General features: G+C 47.0%; 2 protein-coding genes across 2 annotated transcripts; one reads left to right on the top strand and one right to left on the bottom strand.

The window, feature by feature from the left end:
* Nucleotides 1-2,949: 2,949 nt before the first annotated feature.
* On the bottom strand, nucleotides 2,950-11,349 carry LOC124657323. The gene is made up of 12 exons (XM_047195894.1): nucleotides 11,326-11,349; nucleotides 10,977-11,214; nucleotides 9,703-9,756; nucleotides 9,474-9,611; nucleotides 9,272-9,396; nucleotides 8,910-9,212; nucleotides 8,647-8,780; nucleotides 8,195-8,233; nucleotides 7,936-7,974; nucleotides 7,657-7,716; nucleotides 7,378-7,437; nucleotides 2,950-2,989 (listed from the first exon to the last, which is right to left on the bottom strand). Exons 1-12 carry the CDS (start codon nucleotides 11,347-11,349, stop codon nucleotides 2,950-2,952), a joined length of 1,254 nt encoding a protein of 417 aa, XP_047051850.1.
* Nucleotides 11,350-11,370: 21 nt separating this feature from the next.
* On the top strand, nucleotides 11,371-18,527 carry LOC124657322 (indole-3-acetic acid-amido synthetase GH3.8-like). The gene is made up of 4 exons (XM_047195893.1): nucleotides 11,371-11,375; nucleotides 11,771-11,792; nucleotides 16,724-17,085; nucleotides 17,165-18,527. Exons 1-4 carry the CDS (start codon nucleotides 11,371-11,373, stop codon nucleotides 18,525-18,527), a joined length of 1,752 nt encoding a protein of 583 aa, XP_047051849.1.
* The last annotated feature ends 674 nt before the right edge of the window (nucleotides 18,528-19,201 follow it).

The following is a 19,201-nucleotide window of genomic DNA, read 5'->3' as shown; positions in this document are numbered from 1 at the left end:
TAGCTCGCTGCCGCCATCGTCAGGAGCTTGTTGTCGCCGCCACTACGTTGTGTGTCGCCTCACCCACGACGAAGTTGGTTGGGGCGATCACAACAAGTTTCTGAAGGCGGCGGCAACAAGCTACAACTCGATTTGCGCGGCAGCAAGAATGATTCAGACAAGTTTGAATCCGGCTAAAGGTAAGTTCATTCGTTTGCCGGCGGCCTCGATTTGGTGGCGGCAGGCGTGAATCACGCTGCGATGAAGTTAAATCGGGGAGAGTCTAGGCATTAGGAAACATGCCCGAGAGATGAGAGGGAGAAAGATAAAACGTGTGTAACATTTTGGTCACTTATCGGTAGCAGTGGGACATAAATAAACAACAAATCTATGTTTTTGTGTTCTACGGAACCAACTCCACGTATTTGTACCAAAAGTTGAAACAACTACACTTATTTGTACCAAAAGCTGGAGCAACTCCACGGATCAACACAAAAAACCTGGAGCGGCTCCAATTTTTTAGAACCATGGAGCTGAAGGGGGGGACACCGGAGCAATCACGTATCTGAAGATGGTTGCTCCCGTCTCCCATCTCACCTCCACGACCTAAGATCCTAGCAACCTTGCCCCTTCTCGGGATTGGGGGGTTGTGGCCCGTGATTTGAAGTGTGGTTGCATGCTCGGGTCATTTCTTGTGTAATCTCGAAGTCGTGGCGGCATGTAAGGGTCCGTATTTTCAGTGTTTCTATTCACTTTTTAGCTATAATTTGCCAATTGGGTCATGGCTCCGATTTATAACTTTTGCATACAAGCTCCGATCTAAGAGCATCTCCAACAGAGACGCTATAACGCGCCCGATCTAAAATAACTGCTAATTTAGCGCGCAGATCAAAAAGATGACCGTGCGGGCTGCTCCAGCGGAGGCGAGAAAATCACGCGCGCTAAAATCTTTGGCGCGCGTGGGAAAAAGCGGTGCCGCGCGAGGTAAATTTGGGGCGGCGCTGAGCGCACGCTCTATAAATGAAGCGCGCGCGCTGCCAACCGCCACTGCTTCAGCGCGCCATGTCATCTTCCTCGCCACGCGCCGCCGGCCGCTTTGCCTCACAGCGCCCCAACGCCATGCCGCCGCGCGCGAACCAGACGGTCTTCACTGGCATGCGCTTCCGCAGGCGGAAGGTTCTATGCTGAGATCTGCACCGCCCGCTGAGCGCATCGTCCTCAGGACGTTCAACACAGCGAAGCTCGGCGCGCGCGTACGACGCTGCCGCGTGGCGGCTTGGGCGCCCGACCACCACCTTCAACTTCCACGACTGCCGTACCCTCGCGACAGCGAAGTTCATGGCCGACGTTTCCACGAACCTCGTCAGTGCTGAGCAGCGCCGTCGCCACCGCTAGCTCCAGCGCCGTCTAGACATAGCCGAGGCGGACGAACGCGCCATGGAAGCATGGCGCCAAGCCTTCCCGCAGGACATCCTGGACGAGGAGGCCTTCTTCGCGTAGAAGAGGGCCAAACGTGAGGCGGAGATGGCGGCAAAGAAGGGGGTGAAGATGGAGGTCCGCTGGAAGAAGGCGGTCATCACGTCGCTGAGGGAGGGGGCCTGCACGATCAGTGACAACTACGAGCATTGGCTGGATGAATACCTGACCACGCCGTCGGCGTTATCGGCCTCCAAAGAAGATGGTGATTTCTAGATCATCGCCGCAAAATAAAATTATTTAGCTTTTCTAGTTTATTTTCTGCACTAGACTTATGCTAAATGTAATTCGTAAAAATGTTTTATGCTAAATTTCTAGATCTTTTCCGTTATTTATTTCTTTACAATATTATGTTTAGCGCGCCTGCTGGGGATGATTTTTTCTACTTTGGCCCGCCTATGTTTTGCGCGTCCGGTGGAGGAAAACCTATGTTCGCACGCTATGTGCAGATGGCGCGCGGTGCAAAGGGATTTTAGCGCGCCGAACTTTAGCGTCTCTACTGGAGATGCTCTAAGCGATTCCGAAGGTGTTGGCAAGGTTTTAGGGAGCTAGGCCGTTTCACATTTCTACTTTCATAATTTGGTCGTTTCCTCACAATGCGTTGACCTAGGCGCGAGCAGAAAGAACATTTAGGCCTCAAACGGCCCCATGTGTTTAATACAACAAAAGTGACCAAACTAAAATGAAATTGAACGAACTAGCGTTGACATAGTCGCGAGCAATTATCTTACTTGTCATTTCATGTGCGACCTCATCAGCGTGGGGGCATGCTGGGGGTTATTACTTTATGGTAGTACACCACTATTGCATATAATTTCATGTGCCATATCTCGTCGCCTTGGCGTCATGGTAGCATCTTTATTCTATACCAGGAGACAGGTTCTTATTTTATGATAGGAGGTGGTTATTATAGGGTATATGTGGCAATTATATTATAGAGTTCACGGGAGCTGCCATCGTGACGTGCAACCATCTGCATGTATGTACCTCAGCTGGGGAATGTAGACAAGCAATAATAGATGGGAATGTCAATATTTTATCGTAGTACACCACTGTTACCTATAATTTCATGTGTCATGTTGTGTGCAAGCTAGTTTTTCTATGAAGTTGGACATTAGATTGATGAGTTGAAGGTGCATGCATGAGAGGAAGGTCACGTTTAGTCAGCCAGCTCAAGAAAGTTCATTCAGAGGCAGTCCCTCCACCATCATCTCAATGGGCAACTTTCATATCTCGGTTCATCTGGCTTGACCGGTACACTGGCGACCTGAAATTTCACCGAGAGTGACGCGACCTACGGGAAGCGGCACCATCGACTCGACCTTCTCAAGCCGAGAAGAGGACACATGATGGATCTCGTGGGCATCGGGTGTCGTATCTAGTTGATCGAGGCAGCAAGGGAGGCGTGACCTGATGCAGCGCCTAGTGACGTGTCTTGATTTGTTGGCGGCGATGCGAGATGATGACGCGAGGGCGTTGAGGTTCTGCGCCATCTCACTGGACTGCTAGCGTCACTTCCATTGGTGGCGATCCTCTAAGAATGTGAGAAATGCAGTTAGATGGATGCAGCATTCTCTTGGTTTCAGTGATTGGCAAGACGAGCATGGTGATCTTCCTCGGTGATCAGCGAGACACATTGCGGGCATCCTAAATCATCGTCAATCCCTTTGTATATGCATATGTATTTTCTCATATATCTGTACTTGCCCATTGCTCGTGATAATATCATCCGCAAATGCAAGTCTGGTAGGCAGAGGAGCAGGCCAGAATGAAATGGAGGTGACATGCTGCTTATTGCTGCCGCCAAGTCTCGCCAGCTGCACACCATGATCTACGGAGCCACATGCAAAAAAAAATTATAAAGTCATGCATGGACGCACAAACTGGAATGTGTGCATATATGCTTATTCACCGGCCAAACCAGCGCCCGGCCTTGAATCCATGGACGATGCAGAGAATGTGGCCCATTTTTTTGAGACCGCGTGATGTTCATTTGAACTGATACTATTTTTAGCTTTATTGTTAGATGATTATATATGTTTTATCTTATAGTTGTATCCTAACATTGAAAGTTGAGGCTGTGTACCATAGGAGAAGTGATCATGTTCTGTTTGTTGCAAATACATGCATCGTTTGTAGCTCTACCACCCCGGTTATGTGGAGGACGCTGAGAAAGAAGCTAGTTAGAACTTCACTAGCAGAGCCCTTAAAAGGGCCAAGCCCACCAAATAACTGCCTTTTTACAGTTTCTGCGCGAAAAATGCCACAGACCAGTGCCCCTAAATCCCTAAACCCGTAAAAAAAATTTAGAGGCCCAACCCGTACTTGCCTCCTCAACCTGTACTAGTGCAGGTTGGAAGGCAAAAACGCCCGACCCCTTACTCCACATTTGTGCTTGCGCGGGCTAAAATTTCAGCTCCACTCCTTGCCCTCCTCCTCGTGAACGCACGCCGCCCCGGCCCGATTCGGCCGCCGCCATCGGCGTCTAGCCACCCTTCCACTTCCCCGCCATCCGCCTCCGGCCCGGCCACTGGATCCGCCGGAGACACGCCTCCCGCCGCGCTCCGCAGCCCGCCCATGGATCGCACTTCCCCGCCGCCGCCACCTGATTTCTCTGCTGGCGCCCTCCCCCTTGCCCTGCACTCGGTATGAATTTCTCTTTTTTTCGTTTTTGTTTACTTTTTGGCCGATAGATAAAATTGAATGTATATTTGCGGTATATAGATGGAGGTGAAATTGAAGATGCCAATACTCATAACCAGCTCCTCATTGATCCGGTCGAGCACCATTGGCAACAGCATGGCCATCGCCAATGATCTACCTTTGTTTTACTTTTCAATGTCTTATTCGAGTCGAACAATTGTTGAAATTTCCAAGAAACATTGTTGTAATAACTAGAATGATTAAACCGTGCTTGAAACTATTATTTGTTGTTGTTGAATGTTATATTTGCAAGGTACTTTGCTTTATTTTATTCAATGTTGTATGCAAATTAGAATGAAACAGCCAATACCCTATTTTACGGGCAGAAATGTGCTGTTACAGAATAGTACCCTCAAACTCAACCCTTAAAACAGAATATTCGGTTATACGGGTTAGGTTTGAGGGAACTTATCTGCACCCTCTGTTTTCGAACCTCAAAAGTCGATTTTTTCTCGACAAAAAGACTTGTATTCGAGTGGTTAAACTAGTCAGTCTGCGGGCAACAAAGAAAAATATAGTCACGGTGGCAAGCAGAAAGTTCAAAATGGTACTTCATTGAATTAAATCAAATCCTTATAGAGAATCCCGTGAAGTTGATGGCCAAGGTGCGGAGGCCGTTGCAATGAGGAGTTCATCAATCATGCCCTAGTCGTCGATAAGATGCGCCATCGATGAAACCATGATGGAAAGTCATCGGCGAGCTGCAGCACCGGTGGCAAACATGCAGCAGCGAGCGTGTTACAGCAGCACGCTCGTGATGAAGACTTAGGAGGTGTGTCTCTCGCCGAGGCCAACGATGATGAAGGAAAATCAGTGTGACAAAATGGCAATGGCGGCCGTCTAAGTGTTGCACCGACAACATTTTCAATGATGGGTTTTAAGAGAGGGATAAGTTATAACAAGGTTAATGAGATGATTGTCGGGACTAATCTTGTTATTAATGCAATTGTTAGATGATTAGATCATGTTTTATCTTATAGTTGCATCCTAACACATGAAAGTTGTGGCTCTGGGCCATAGAGATGTGTCATATGTACACAACAGAGCTAGTTGTGTTTGTTGTGGATGCATGCATCGTTTGTAGCTCTACTACCCTAGTTATGTGGAGGTCGATGAGAAAGAAGAGTGCATGCGCTAGCTACTAGTGATATGCATGGACCTGGTAGGGCCTCACGTGTGTGTGCGCATGTACTAGGCAGTGGAGAGATTAGTGGAGCAAGTTAGTTAGTGACTTGACCATGTATGGGTGACTTGTATTCAGCTGAGTTATGAAATGAAAAAAAGAGCAAAATGTAGTCACGGTGGCAACCCCCGCAACAAAGTGTCTTTGGCAAAACTATTATTCTTCCTTGGTGCATGGGTGTGTGCATATGTATTGGTCAAGTGTGAGTGCATGTGTTTTTCAAGAGAAGCAAGTGAGAATAGAGGGAAGAAGCGGAGCTGCGAGGTGCAGCATCGATGAAAACATGAAGGCGAGTCGCCGGCGAGTGGCAGCACTGGCGGCGAACATGAATGCGAGTCGCTAGCAAGCTGCGACACCGACGGCGAACATGAAGGCGAGCCGCCGGCGAGCTGCGTCACCGGTGGCGAACATGAAGGCGAGTCACCGGCGAGCAGCGTCGTCAAGTTAGTTAGTGACTTGACCATGTGTGTACGACTTGTATTTAGCCAAGTTAAGAAATGAGAAAAAGAGCAAAATATAGTCAGGGTGTCAACCAACGGGGGAAGTGTCTTTGGCAAAGCTCTTGTTTTTACTTGACGCATGGGTGTGTGCGTGTATTGGTCTAGTGTGTGAGTGCATGTGTTTTTTAGCTGAAGCAAGTGAGATTAGAAAGAAGAAGAGGAGCTGCAAGCTTCAACAATGTCAATCAAGCTTAGTAAACTAGAAGTAGTTTGATACTCCCTCCGGTCCTAAATATAAGCCATATAATTTCTGGCACGGAAATTAAGAAATGCATATTTAGGAAAAAATACATCATGTTTGGCTAGTGTTAACTGTGGACTTTGCATGAGATAAGTAAACCTAATCAAATCTCCAAAAATATTGTCCATACAAGTAGGGCAATGCAATAAACCTTATATTGAGGATTTTTTTCTCAAAAAAACTATATGGCTTATATATAGGAACAGAGGGAGTAGTATTTTGTAGGAATTGAAGGAGGTGGTAACGGCACAATCACCATGCTCATCTGGACGGAGCTAGGAGACATACAGTCACCAGCCGATGTTGTTCTTGGTCCTCGACGGTGGTGAACACGAGTATCGTAGAGTCTAAGGAGGACACAGTGAAGATGAAGGAGGGTCGACGGAGGAGTGCATGTATATAAGTGTGATCCACATATGAAGCGACATATATATTATGAACCTGTGCATGGATACTTTAGAAGCAAAGTGGGGCGTGTGTTCTTGCGAGGAAATAAATGAGAAGAGTACTACTTGACCTAATCCAATAGTTTCCTACAGTGTCCATTGCATTTGTATGATAGAAGCATCTTCCGATTATTTTATTGAGACAACTAGCAGAGTGTACACTCAGACCAACACCAACACGGGAAACATCAGCCCAACAAGGCCGGAAACTAGTTTGGCCCATCCAATAGCCAAACCAGGCAACACCTTGGTTGTGTGGTTGTTGAAGTTGTTCAATATTTAGTCCCACATTGCTAAGCTAAAGAAGTTGAGAGCACCTTATAAGGGAGGCATGTTGTTATCTTCTAGATAGTAGTACAATATGAACTATGCATCTATATAGCGCGTGCGCTCGCGTGAATATTCGCGACTTAAGACTTAAGACGCTTGGCGACGGCGCAACTAGCAAATGATATAATCTTTTTTCTTTTTTTTGAACTGATTTTCTTTAGTACCGAGATAAATCTGCTTACCACTTGGACGTACATGGTGCAATGTGAGTGCTTACTCCCGTCAGTCATGCCCTGTGATGCTACACTCTCGCTCCTTCAAAAACTATATTTGAGTGTACTTTCATGTATATGGGTGTAGTTACAGTGTTGTTCAGTCAAAGTAGCAGATTAATAGATTTTAGAGAAAGTACTACTTTTTAATGCAAAATATCATGTTATGCAGTCATCTCAAGCCTAAATATATATGCTTAACATGGCACTTGAATATGCAAAACAAAAAACTTCCACACATAGTGATGTTATTTAGTAAAATTCTGTCTATGCAAATATAGAAGTGATAAGTAAATAAGACGCGTACCTGACTGGCTTACCATCACCGCAAACTTCATCAACAGTGCTGCGAACTTCATCAACAGTGCTGTCAATCAAAATAGCAAATTAAGGCTAGATTTTAGAGAAAATACTACTTTTCTTAATGCAAAGTATCATGTCATGCACTCAAATCAAGCCTAAAAGTATATGCTTAACACGAGAGACACTTGAATATGAAAAACAAAAAACTTCCATGCATAGTGATGTTATATAGGCAAATTCTGTGTGTGCAAATATAGAAGTGATGAGTAAATAAGACGCATACCTGACTGGCTTACCATTACCGCAAACTTCATCAACAGTGCTGCAAACTTCATCAACAGTGCTGTCAATCAAAGTAGCAAATTAAGGCTACGATTTTAGAGAAAGTGCTACTTTTTTAAAAGTAAAATACCATTTTATGCACTCTTCTCAAGCCTGAATATACATGCTTAACATTACAGGCACTTGAATATGCAGGACAAAAAACTTCCATGCATAGTGATGTTAATAGGCAAATTCTGTGTACGCATACATCTAAGCGATGAGTAAATAAAACGCATACCTGACTGGCGTATCATCAACGGTAACTTTATCAACAGAGCTGTCAATCAAAGTAGCAAATTAAGGCTAGATTTTAGAGAAAGTACTACTTTTTTGAATGCAAAATAGTATTTTATGCACTCATCTCAAGCCTGAATATATATGTTTAACATTACAAGCACTTGAATATGCAAAACAAAAAAACTTCCATGCATAGTGATATTATATGGGCGAATTATGTATACGCAAATATCTAAGCGACGAGTAAATAAAACGCATACCTCATTGTCTTGCCATCACCGGTAACTTCATCAACAGGGCTGTCAATCAAAGTAGCAAATAAATTAAGGATATATTTTAGAGAAAGTGCTACTTTTTTTAATGCAAAATAACATTTTATGCACTCATCTCAAGCCTGAATATATATTCTTAACATTACAGGCACTTGAATATGCAAAACAAAAAACTTCCATGCATAGTGATGTTATTATATACGCAAATGCTGTTTATGCAAACATCGAATCAATAGGTAATAAAGCGCACACCTGATTGGTTTACCATCACCACAACCTTTGTCAACAGTGTTGTCAATCAAATTTGCAAACTAAGGCTTGATTTTAGAGAAAATACTACTTTTTTAATGCAGAATATCATGTTATGCACTCATCTCAAGCCTGAATATATGTTCGACAAGCACTTGAATATGCCAAACTGAAATTCTAAGTAAGCATACCTTTTTCCCTCAAAGTGTGCCAGCACTCGAGTAATACAGTCCCTAGACATGAATGGGGTTCCTATTTTCTTATCATAGAAGTTCATGCCAATAAATCTCCCACTGAAGTCAACCAGAGGCCCTCCAATCCCAGCCTAGCAAATAAAACGAACATTCAAGTAGTTTGCATGGAGAAGTTCTTATTTATATTAATGGAGATATATCGTTTAGTACATCATGTGATGGATATGTTAACTAGGAATATCCGCAAGAGCAATACTAACCTTAGTGATCTTACAACTGGAGTACCTAAGACCTCTGTAATCAAGCATGCCTGACCAGTCGGTTCCTCTCCCACATGTAGCCATTAGGACTCCTGATTTGAAGCAGCGTCCCACAGCTACTACATTGGGATCTTTACGAGTTCTTTTAGGATCTTTACGAGTTTTGTTATTCCACCGATCTTCAAGACTAAATGAACGAAGAGGACGGAAATCCTTGACACCAACAAGAGCAACATTGTGGTGTAAACTGGAATGTTGCAATATCCCCTCTTTGCGTTGTTTGTTTGGGAGCAAAACTACAATCTGCAAATGGCACTGTCAGAACTAAGCAGAATAAAGTAAGGACCACATTGTGAACCAACCTTCAAGTTTTCAGCAATCTCGTTTTCATCGTTAGGATCCCTAACCAAACTCGCCGAGGTCAGAATGATTGTGCATCCATTCCATTCAATAACTAAGCCTGAGCATGCAAAGAACCTTCTTTCTCCTGCATATATACGACAGTTCTCATTGATAATAAAGTTTGAACGTGGAATAGTATGTAGCATATTACTGTGAAATTACCACTGAATGAAGCCAGTGAGACAACAACTCGACTTAAGTTCTGAGAGACTGTTTTGCCAAGTTGGCTCCAAACACCTTTACTAGAACCATATAAGTCGCCAAAAGTCTCTTCAAATATATTAACCAATTTCAAGCCCTCTGTTCAATGATAGACGGCACAGTAGTTGTTAGTGGCAGAAGAATGTTGTAAACAACTGCATCCCAGGACAAACTTAAAGTATCAACTCACCAGTAGCTGCAGAAGGCTTTGGATAACTTAAGAAGTCTAGCTCCCCAGATCTGTCTATATCCCAAAATCGAACAAACCCATGAAGAAAGTAAAATAAGGTTAGCTAATTAGCACCGAGGCTATGAGAGTACAACTATAAAAGGCTAAAACAGCTTCTAGTTATTATGAGAAAAAAAAAGTAAAAGCTAAGTTTGCACCACTTGTGGAATCTTAAAAAACGATATCATTAGAAACACGGAGGAAATGGACAAAAGCAGAAATGATCTGACTGTGTACATACCCCTTGGATAAGTGCAATAGGGCAAGGGCTGCACCTGTCTCTGTATTTTTACATGCCTGTGGAAAGACATAGTGAACTTGATATAAATTACATCCACATGCATAGAATAAAATGGACTAAAACAGCACTAGGCAACATCTACACAAATAGAATTGCAGAGAACAGAGAGATTCCCCTATACAAAGCATCTAGGGTCGCGAAAAGATCATAAATCCTACTACTGTTCACATTTTAAGTCCGAAAGAAAAAGCTTCTTTAAAAAATCTGCTAGCTTCAACATTGAAGTAATATGAGTGTTCTTGGGAGAGGCAGAAAAGAAGCAAGTTGTTATCTAAAGATAAACAATGAAAAGTGCAAAGAAATTACAAACACCACATATAAATCTAAAGAAGGAACAAAAATACTACTAGCTTCAACATTGAAGTAATTATTATAAAGGGACAAACAATGACAACTGCAAACAAATTCCAAATGCCATCCAAAAAGATATAAAAGGAACAAAAACCCACGATCCAGACTCTTGCACAATTAATAAGCCTTGAAAGCTGTTATGATTGTGCTCACTTATTACTCAAAAAAAAGATCCACGAAGGGCGAAATGAATTCAGGGATGGACAAACCATACGTAAGCAAAATAAATGGAAATACACAAGATATACCTGACCCTCTTAACTTTCTTTTTCGGCATATATTTCTCCAAACGTTTGATAATTATACTCCTTGACACGAAAGAAGTTCCTTCCCCAACCAGACAAAGGTTCATGCCAACAAAGTTCCCATCACAATCAAAAAGTGGCCCACCTTCCCAAGCCTAGGAAAAAATAGTGACAGGCAACAAGGGTAAAATTGGGACAAAAAGAAGATATGGAACAAGACGTACATGCGAAAAACATCAATTTTATGTCTCAGAGCTATATAGTTCAGTGCATATAGATCAGACCATGGTGCAAGTGTACCTCAGATATTTTACAGGTGGAGAGCATACACTGTTTACCATCTTCAGATCCACTTGAATCACCGGTCAGTATCCCAGTTGTGGCCATTAATGTGCCAGAATCAGCACGTGCGACAGCTACTACCTTACTGCAGGGAAGAAATTCCACCTGATGATCGAGATCCAAAGGACGAACACCAAGGGAGTAGATCGCTATGTTGACAAGAGCAATCTTCTGATCGAAATCATAGTCTCCTAACAAGCCTGTAGCAACATTGCCGTTGCGACGCACTTCAATCTATAATGGGACAGCAAGAGAAGAATACCAAATGGTGACACACTGACAGTTATCTTAAGCAAACAAGCAAAACAAGTGAAGCATGATCAGCAGCACCAACCTTCAAGCTACCACAGCCTTCTGCTTTCTTATCATTGTAAGCTCTAACCAAACTTGATGAAGTGAGAAAGCGTGTACCAAGAGGTTGGCGTTGTAATGCTATGCCCGAGCATGCAAATAACATCTTATGTCCTACACAAGATTGTAATTTTAATCGTCTATAATAGCAGCACTAAATTAAAATACGATAAAATAATTAAAGCTAAGAATACTAGAGTATGACAGCATAGTCACCATCAGACAGTGCAAGGGAGACAACATGTCTAGAAAACTTCGAAGTAACTTGTTTGCTGAGCTCACTCCAGACATTTTGGTCACAGTCTCTGAACTTGTCAATTGGTTCTTCCGAATTGATATCCTGATTTAGGTCGCCTAGTTAAAAAACATGATGGAACACAATTGTGAGTGTTCGAAAAGAGCTGTAATAAACATATATAGAAAAATGAATTGACGGCAGACCTGCAATTATCAGATCAAGTGTCTCTCCTCCGCCATTGCAGATTCTTTTATTCTTTTTGGAGGTTTCTGCGACATTTTCCTTTAGATCATTACCAGCTCTCTTGATTTGCGGCATATCTGGAACACTGAAGCACAACAAAACAAAATCCAAATGTTAACCCACAGCACAAAAGGTTGTGGAACAATCACAGACCATTAATCAAAGGGTCCCTAACATAAGTCTTATACTGAAACACCAACTCCCACACTTCCAGATATACTCCATAAGGCCACATTTGGAACATGGATAGGAATTCCGAAGGGTAGGATTTTCGTAGGAAAACTTTCCTTTGTGTCCTTTGGAACGCAGGAATAGAAAATGACTTTCACAGGATTCGGTTCCTATGCACGTTTCATAGGAAAGAAAACATCCAATCGAACCTCTTGGAAATTTCTTGCCCTCGCGTAAGAACACCCACCGTTTTCACGTTAGGGTTAGAAAGTTAAACTTTGCACCTCGTAAGGACAGATCTAGATAGTTGCTGGTTGTGCACCCACAATTTGTAGATGTTAGCTTCAGGTTAACTAATCTCTGGATGACGAAAACCTGATACCTGAAAATTCAGTGTCCAAGGTTGCGGACGGGGTGGGGGCAGCAGATACGCGATGAGGAAGACGGGAACGGCGATGGCGGCGCTCGAGCGTGAGAGGCGGAGAAGGCGTACGTCCGCGGTGACGCTAAGCTACGGCAAAGGGAGCAGCTGTGTGGATTGTAGAGCGCGTGGGAGAGAGAAGGGGCCGATCGAGGAGGAAGAAAAGATTTGCTCCAACTGAATTGGTCCACCTCATCCCGTCACAATATGGTAAACACTCAGTATCGCAGGTCGATGGCAAACAAATGGTGTGACCAATGCGTTGCCGTCCATCTGATTTCCATCACACGGCCGGTGATTCATTTTGCTTTCCACCGGGAAAAAAGGCTCATTAAATCTGTACCTTCCCCACATAAATAGCAAAAATGGCGCATCTGCCCAAATCGATCCCCAGCTCGACACCATCTCCTGTCGCCGCCGCCACGGTGATTCTTCTCTTCCCACCGTGCCTCAACTCCCTCGGCAGCGCCGCACCATCCTATCCGACGCGGCGCTGTTACCCGCGCCTCCACTTGCATCGATCTGTGGCGCCGACTCCATGATGTTCCGCCAGGGGGAATTGTCTTGAGGATCCCTGATCGCCGGTGGCGGCTTTGCCAGTTCCAAGGAGTGCATGAATCATGACAGGGTCAGAGGCGTTTTAGCCTTTTTTTTTTCGCGCGGGGGGAAGCCTCATTAATCAGGGCATCTCCAGCGGCGCGACGCATTTTAATGTCCGCGAGCGTCCGTTTGCGTCGCGCCGTGGACGCTAAAATGACCGTTTTTGTCCGCGCGTCCGTTTGCGTCTGGGGTCTGCTCCTCCAGTGGGGCGACACATTTTTTTTTCTTTTTTTCCCTTTTCTCAATTAAACATAGTTTCAAAATATTACATTACATTTTGAAACATGATTTTACACAAACTAACACATAGTTAGGAACATGGTTTACACAAACTAACACATAGTTTGAACCTTGGTCGACACAAATATAAAAAATTTAAAAATAGAAGACAGTTGTGTTGATTTTCGTATGTTCGCTGCCAAGAAAGAACATTCAAGGGCACCCAATCACCCAAACTGGAAAATCCAGCGGGAGGAGATGGTGCCCTTATTGGTTCTACCGATGAGGCGAACAGACAGAAACCTCGCCCAAGGCTGCGGCCTCGAGCGCCTCGCCGGCCACCAGGACCGGCCATGGACTTCCTCGCGGGCTTGGCTGCGTCGCAGGAACACTTAGGCGGCGCTACGCTCGAGCTTTCTGGCGGCTAGGGTTTCTTTGGAGGTCTGGATGCGGAAGAAGAAGGCGCGCCCCCTTTATATAGGCCGGCGGCATGCGGTGGCCGCGGGACGCGTGGCGTCGCTATTAACGTGGTTGGCGGAGGTGGCGGCCGCTCGCCAGCCGAGGCATCGTCGCCATTAACGTGGCGCAGAGTGCCGAAGCGACGCAGCTTTGCAGTCGCTGGCGCGTTTGAGAAGACGCATCAACGCAGGGTCGCTGCCAGGCGGGCCAGCTGAAACGTCCGCCAGACACGAGCGGACGTTTCCGGACGTCCGCGGAGACGCATCCGAGGCGCATATTTGGGCCAGGTTTACGTCTCCACGGACGGCCCGGTCACTTTGCGTCGCCCCGCTGAAACAGGTCCCAGACCATTTCCGATCACGGCGGACGAAAACGATCGCTCAGCGTCCGTTTGCATCGCGCCGCTGGAGATGCCCTCAAGGCAAAGGAGTGCCATCCTGGTTACAAACTAAACGAGAACAACATGATTCCATATATGCTTCCGAAATTAACTCCACATCCATATAATCATGATGTTTCCATATATTCTCACGAAATTAAATCTACATCCCTATAATCACGATGTTTCCATATATTCGAAATTAACTCCAGATTCATATAAGCACGATGTTTCCATCTAAGACACACAATATTTCCTTTCCATTTCAAACTTGTTTCCATCACACAATGAGCATGCGCCCAAAGCTATGAGCAATGCTTCATAATTTAATCACGGTTTTCTCCAAGCAATGTCATGATTTTTTTTTCTACTATGAAGCCATATAGTTTGCTTCCCTTAAATTTTGTTTTGTTTCCATTGCTGTACAAATTTGATTTGGGGGATAAAATTGCCTCCCTGTATAAGAAATATATTTGTAATGTGAAATCACGTTTTTTGTAGAAAAATGTGTTCTCGTTCACCAAAGAATTTGCTTCCACCGTGAATGAAATTTGCTACAATGTAAAAAAGAAAAGTACTTATATAGTAATTGGGTTCAATTGTTACACAATATTGTTTCCACATACTAGAGAAATGCTTCCAACTATATACGGATTTGTTTCCATCACCAAAAGAATAGCTTCAAGGCCTACATTAGACAAATGCAGCCAACAAATAATATATTCCTTCCATCAAGAATAATTACATTTTAGTGCTTCCAACAAAATAGCTGCTTCCTTAAAATTGAGAATATAGAGCTTCCAACTAAAAGAAAATTTGCTCTCATCTAACAAACTATTTGCTTCCTCGGATGCTGATATGCTTCCTTTACTAATCACGTTTTGCCGCAATTGCTTCCGACGATCACTTCCTTCTTGCTTCCATGCAGCCTGGAGTCCTGACAACACAACCATTAGGTAGCTCCTAATTATCGATGCACTGAAATGATTTCACCAAGTCGAGAACTTTTGCGCCTCCAGGCAGACGAGCCTGATGTCATGGCCATCGGAGGTTGCCAGGCTAGGAGAGGTGCTACGAGACAGATCTCTGCAACACATGCACCACCATCCTCGTCCTAGGACATAATCTGCATGTGCATCAGATCCTCTTCTCTTGCAATGATTTTCTGGAGAGAAACAAGTGGCAAAAATAATGGAGAGCATACATGAGAAAGCAAGATGCATGTCAATTACGTGATCACCTCCTCTGACCCTGTCATGATTCATGCACTCCTTGGAACTGGCAAAGCCGCCACCGGCGATCAGGGATCCCCAAGACAATTCCCCCTGGCGGAACATCATGGAGTCGGCGCCAGAGATCGATGCAAGTGGAGGCACGGGTAACAGCGCGGCGTCGGATAGGATGGTGCGGCGCTGCCGAGGGAGTCGAGGCGCGGTGTTGTTTGTGGTTTGAAATGCGAGGATACTTTCCATGTTCTATGCCGCTGTCCCATGGCGCAGGATCTCTGGCGGGCAATGGAGGAGGTGTGGCCATTACCGGCACTTGAGAGCATCAAGAACTCGGGCCCAGAGTGGGTCCTGCAAGCCCTGGTTCAGGTGCCGGAGACGACGCGCATGATGATGCTGATGACCTGGTGGCGGGCATGGCATGTCCGTAACAAAGTGGTGCATCACAAGCCTGCGTCTCCAATTGAAGCGTCGCGGCGTTTCCTTTGCAGCTATGTTGATTCTCTGCTGGTCATCAAACAAAATCCGTTGGCGGACCTAGTGAAGGGGAAGTCTACCATCTGCTATGCCGTGAAAGCGAAGCATGGGCGACAAGCTGACCTGACATCATCATCGAAAACCATCTCGGCACCCTGGGTTAGGCCCCCGCCAGGATGGTCTAAACTGAACACTAATGCATTGTGGACAGGGGAAGAAAGCAATGGAGGTGCTGGAATGATCCTTCGAGATACGGCGGGTACCATAATAGGCCCAGCTTGCTGGTCCTTGGCCCCTTGTGGTAGTCCGTTGGAGGCGGAACTGAAAGCATGCATTCAAGGTTTGACACTGACCATGCAATGGACGGACGAGCCGATCATAGTGGAGACCGACTGCCTTGAAGCAATCCAGATGATCAACGATCCTGGTCCCAGTCGTTCCATCCTGGCAGCGCTGATATATGAAGTGAAGTCGCTGAGTGCGCTGAGATCGTGTGTGTTTAAGCATATTAGTAGAAACATTAATAATGTTAGTCGCTGTCTGGCTCGTTTTGGACGTTTAAACTCTTGTACAGTAGCAGAATCTGGCCTCGCTCGAGGAAGAAACCATCGAGGGAGTGGGGCAACATGATTAACGGAAGCTATATTTACGGGAGTGATTAACGGCACTAGCAGACTTTGTTATTCCCACGCGCGCGGGCCAAAAATCCAACGGAGAGAAGGCTTCCAATCCTATGGCAAGTATCTGGTCTGATGGGAAACAAAATATCGGGAGTTCCTAGTGGTGCCCCAAACAAACACCTCAGCGCCGACGGGCACTTGATAATCCTCATCCGCGAGCTCGTTCGATCGCCGGCCTCCCCCATTTATCAGAGGGAACCGCTAGCACAAGTGGCCGCTAGTTAGGTTGGAGCTTTGGTTCGTCGCTAGCAAATGGCGGCGCCGGCGCAAGTAATTAAGGACGCCGAGGTGCTCCGGTTCATCGAGGAGATGACGAGCGACGTGGACTCGGTGCAGGAGCGCGTGTTGTCTGAGATCCTCGCCCAGAACGCCGGCACGGAGTACCTGAGCAAGTGCGGCCACCCCATGGACCGGGCCACGTTTCGGGCCAAGGTGCCGGTGGTGTCCTACGAAGCTCTCAAGCCGTACATGCAGCGCATCGCCAACGGAGACCGGTCGCCCGTGCTGTCGACGCGCCCCGTCACCGACTTGATCGCCAGCTCCGGCACGTCGGCCGGCGAGTGCAGGATGCTTCCCAACATTCAGGACGTGGGCGGCCGGCTCCGGCATCTCAAGAGCCTCCTGATGCCAGTGATGAACTTGTAAGTCCGCCATTTCCATTCCGAGCGAGACCCGCGCGCTTTGCAGGCGCTCAATATTTGGTACTCACTCCATATATAGGCACCTCCCTGGTCTGGACAAGGGGAAGGCGCTCTACTTCCTGTTCGTGAGGCCGGAGACCAAGACGGCGGGTGGCCTCACGGTGTGGCCCATCCTGACGAGCTTCTACAAGAGCGAGGGCTTCAGGAACCGGCCGCACGACCCCTTCCATGACTACACAAGCCCCACGGCGGCCATCGTCTGCCCGGACACGTTCCAGAGCATGTACGCGCAGATGCTGTGCGGCCTGTGCCAGCGCCACCAGGTGCTGCGCATCGGCGCCGTGTTCGCCACCGGCCTCCTGCGCGCCGTCCAATTCCTCCAGCTCAACTGGGAGCAGCTGGCCGCCGACATCGAGGCCGGCGCGCTCACCTCACGTGTCGCGGACGAGTCGGTGCGCGATGCGGTGGCCGGCATCCTCCGGCCGGATCCTGAGCTCGCCCGGTTTGTCCGGGACGAGTGCGGCAAGGCTGGGTGGGCCGGCATCCTCGCCCGCGTCTGGCCCAACGCCAGGTACCTCGAGGCCGTCATCACCGGCACCATGGCGCAGTATGTCCCCACCCTGAGGCACTACAGCGGCGGCCTGCCCATGGTGTCCATCTCCTACGCCTCCTCCGAGTGCTTCTTCGGCGTCAACCTCCGCCCGCTGTGCGACCCGTCGGAGGTGTCCTACACCATCATGCCCAACCTGGCCTACTTCGAGTTCCTCCCGGTAGACGACGACGACCAAGAGGAGGGCGACGGCGTCCCGGCCGTGCTGGTGGACCTTGCGAGGGTGGAGGCCGGGCGCGAGTACGAGATCGTTGTCACCACCTTCGCGGGGCTGAACCGGTACCGCGTCGGCGACGTGCTCCGCGTGTCAGGGTTCCACAAGAGCGCGCCGCAGTTCCAGTTCGTGCGCCGCGCCAACATGATCTTGTCCATCGACGCCGACAAGACGGACGAGGTGGAGCTGCAGCGCGCCGTGGAGCGGGCGTCGGCGCTGCTGCGCCAGCCGCACGGCGCGTCCGTCGCGGAGTACACCAGCCGCACCTGCACCGCTCGCATCCCAGGCCACTACGTCGTCTACTGGGAGCTGGCTGCCGGCGTGGCGGTGGACAAGGAGGTCCTCGACGGCTGCTGCCTGGAGATGGAGGAGGCCCTAAACACGATGTACAGGCAGAGCCGGGTGGTTTACGGCTCCATCGGGCCGCTCGAGATCCGGGTGGTCCGGCCAGGTACCTTCCAAGATCTCATGGACTACACCATCTCCCGCGGCGCCTCCGTCAACCAGTACAAGACGCCCCGCTGTGTCACGTTCCCGCCGGCGATCAAGCTGCTCGACTCATGCGTCGTGTCCAACCACTTCAGCGCTGCCCTGCCCCGTTGGACCTCCTATGACTAAACGGAGGCAGCTCCCCGATTAGGCGTGGTGTTGCCAAGTTGCAATGAGGATTGCTTCACGTACTGCTCTTCCGTTTCGATGCTGAATTTCTTCTTTCCCGGCTCTGTTTTCAAATTTATTTACAATATATTCGTACTATTCATTGTGTTGTAAAGATTTGTTTGTCTAATACAAATACAAGATCTTGAAATTGTTATTTCTTCCCGGTCTGTTAGATTGTGTGTTGTATCTCATATAAACCACCATTATCACATCTAGATTACAAGCACTGCCACTCTAGAGACAACCTGCCAACGCCTGCAGGAGGCTCTCCCCGGAAGGTTGGTAGGGGATATTTTACCACGTTTTTTCGGTGGTTCATGGAGCTCCAGTATGCGGCGACGGGCTTATCCATGGTGTTGCACACTCTTGCGATGGAACTCCTCCTGTGGTTTCACTTGCGCTAGATGATGATGGTCATGTCCGTCTCAAGTTGGAACATCTTTGATCGTTGCGTTCGATTTGTGAAGACTCTCAAGTTGCTCATCGTGATCTATTTGAGATGCTCATCGTGATTGTTTACTTCTCAACCTTGATGACGATAACCACGGCATGTAATCCTCTATTAAGCTATATATAAAAAGAGGTGTGCTCCACATGGCTTAAGAAAAGCAAGCAAACTAAGTGAATGAACA

Source organism: Lolium rigidum, chromosome 5, assembly GCF_022539505.1.
Source record: "Lolium rigidum isolate FL_2022 chromosome 5, APGP_CSIRO_Lrig_0.1, whole genome shotgun sequence".
NCBI classification, from domain to species: Eukaryota; Viridiplantae; Streptophyta; class Magnoliopsida; order Poales; family Poaceae; genus Lolium; species Lolium rigidum.
The sequence above is the reverse complement of the archived record's forward strand: the minus strand, read 5'-3'. Positions and strand labels throughout refer to the sequence as shown.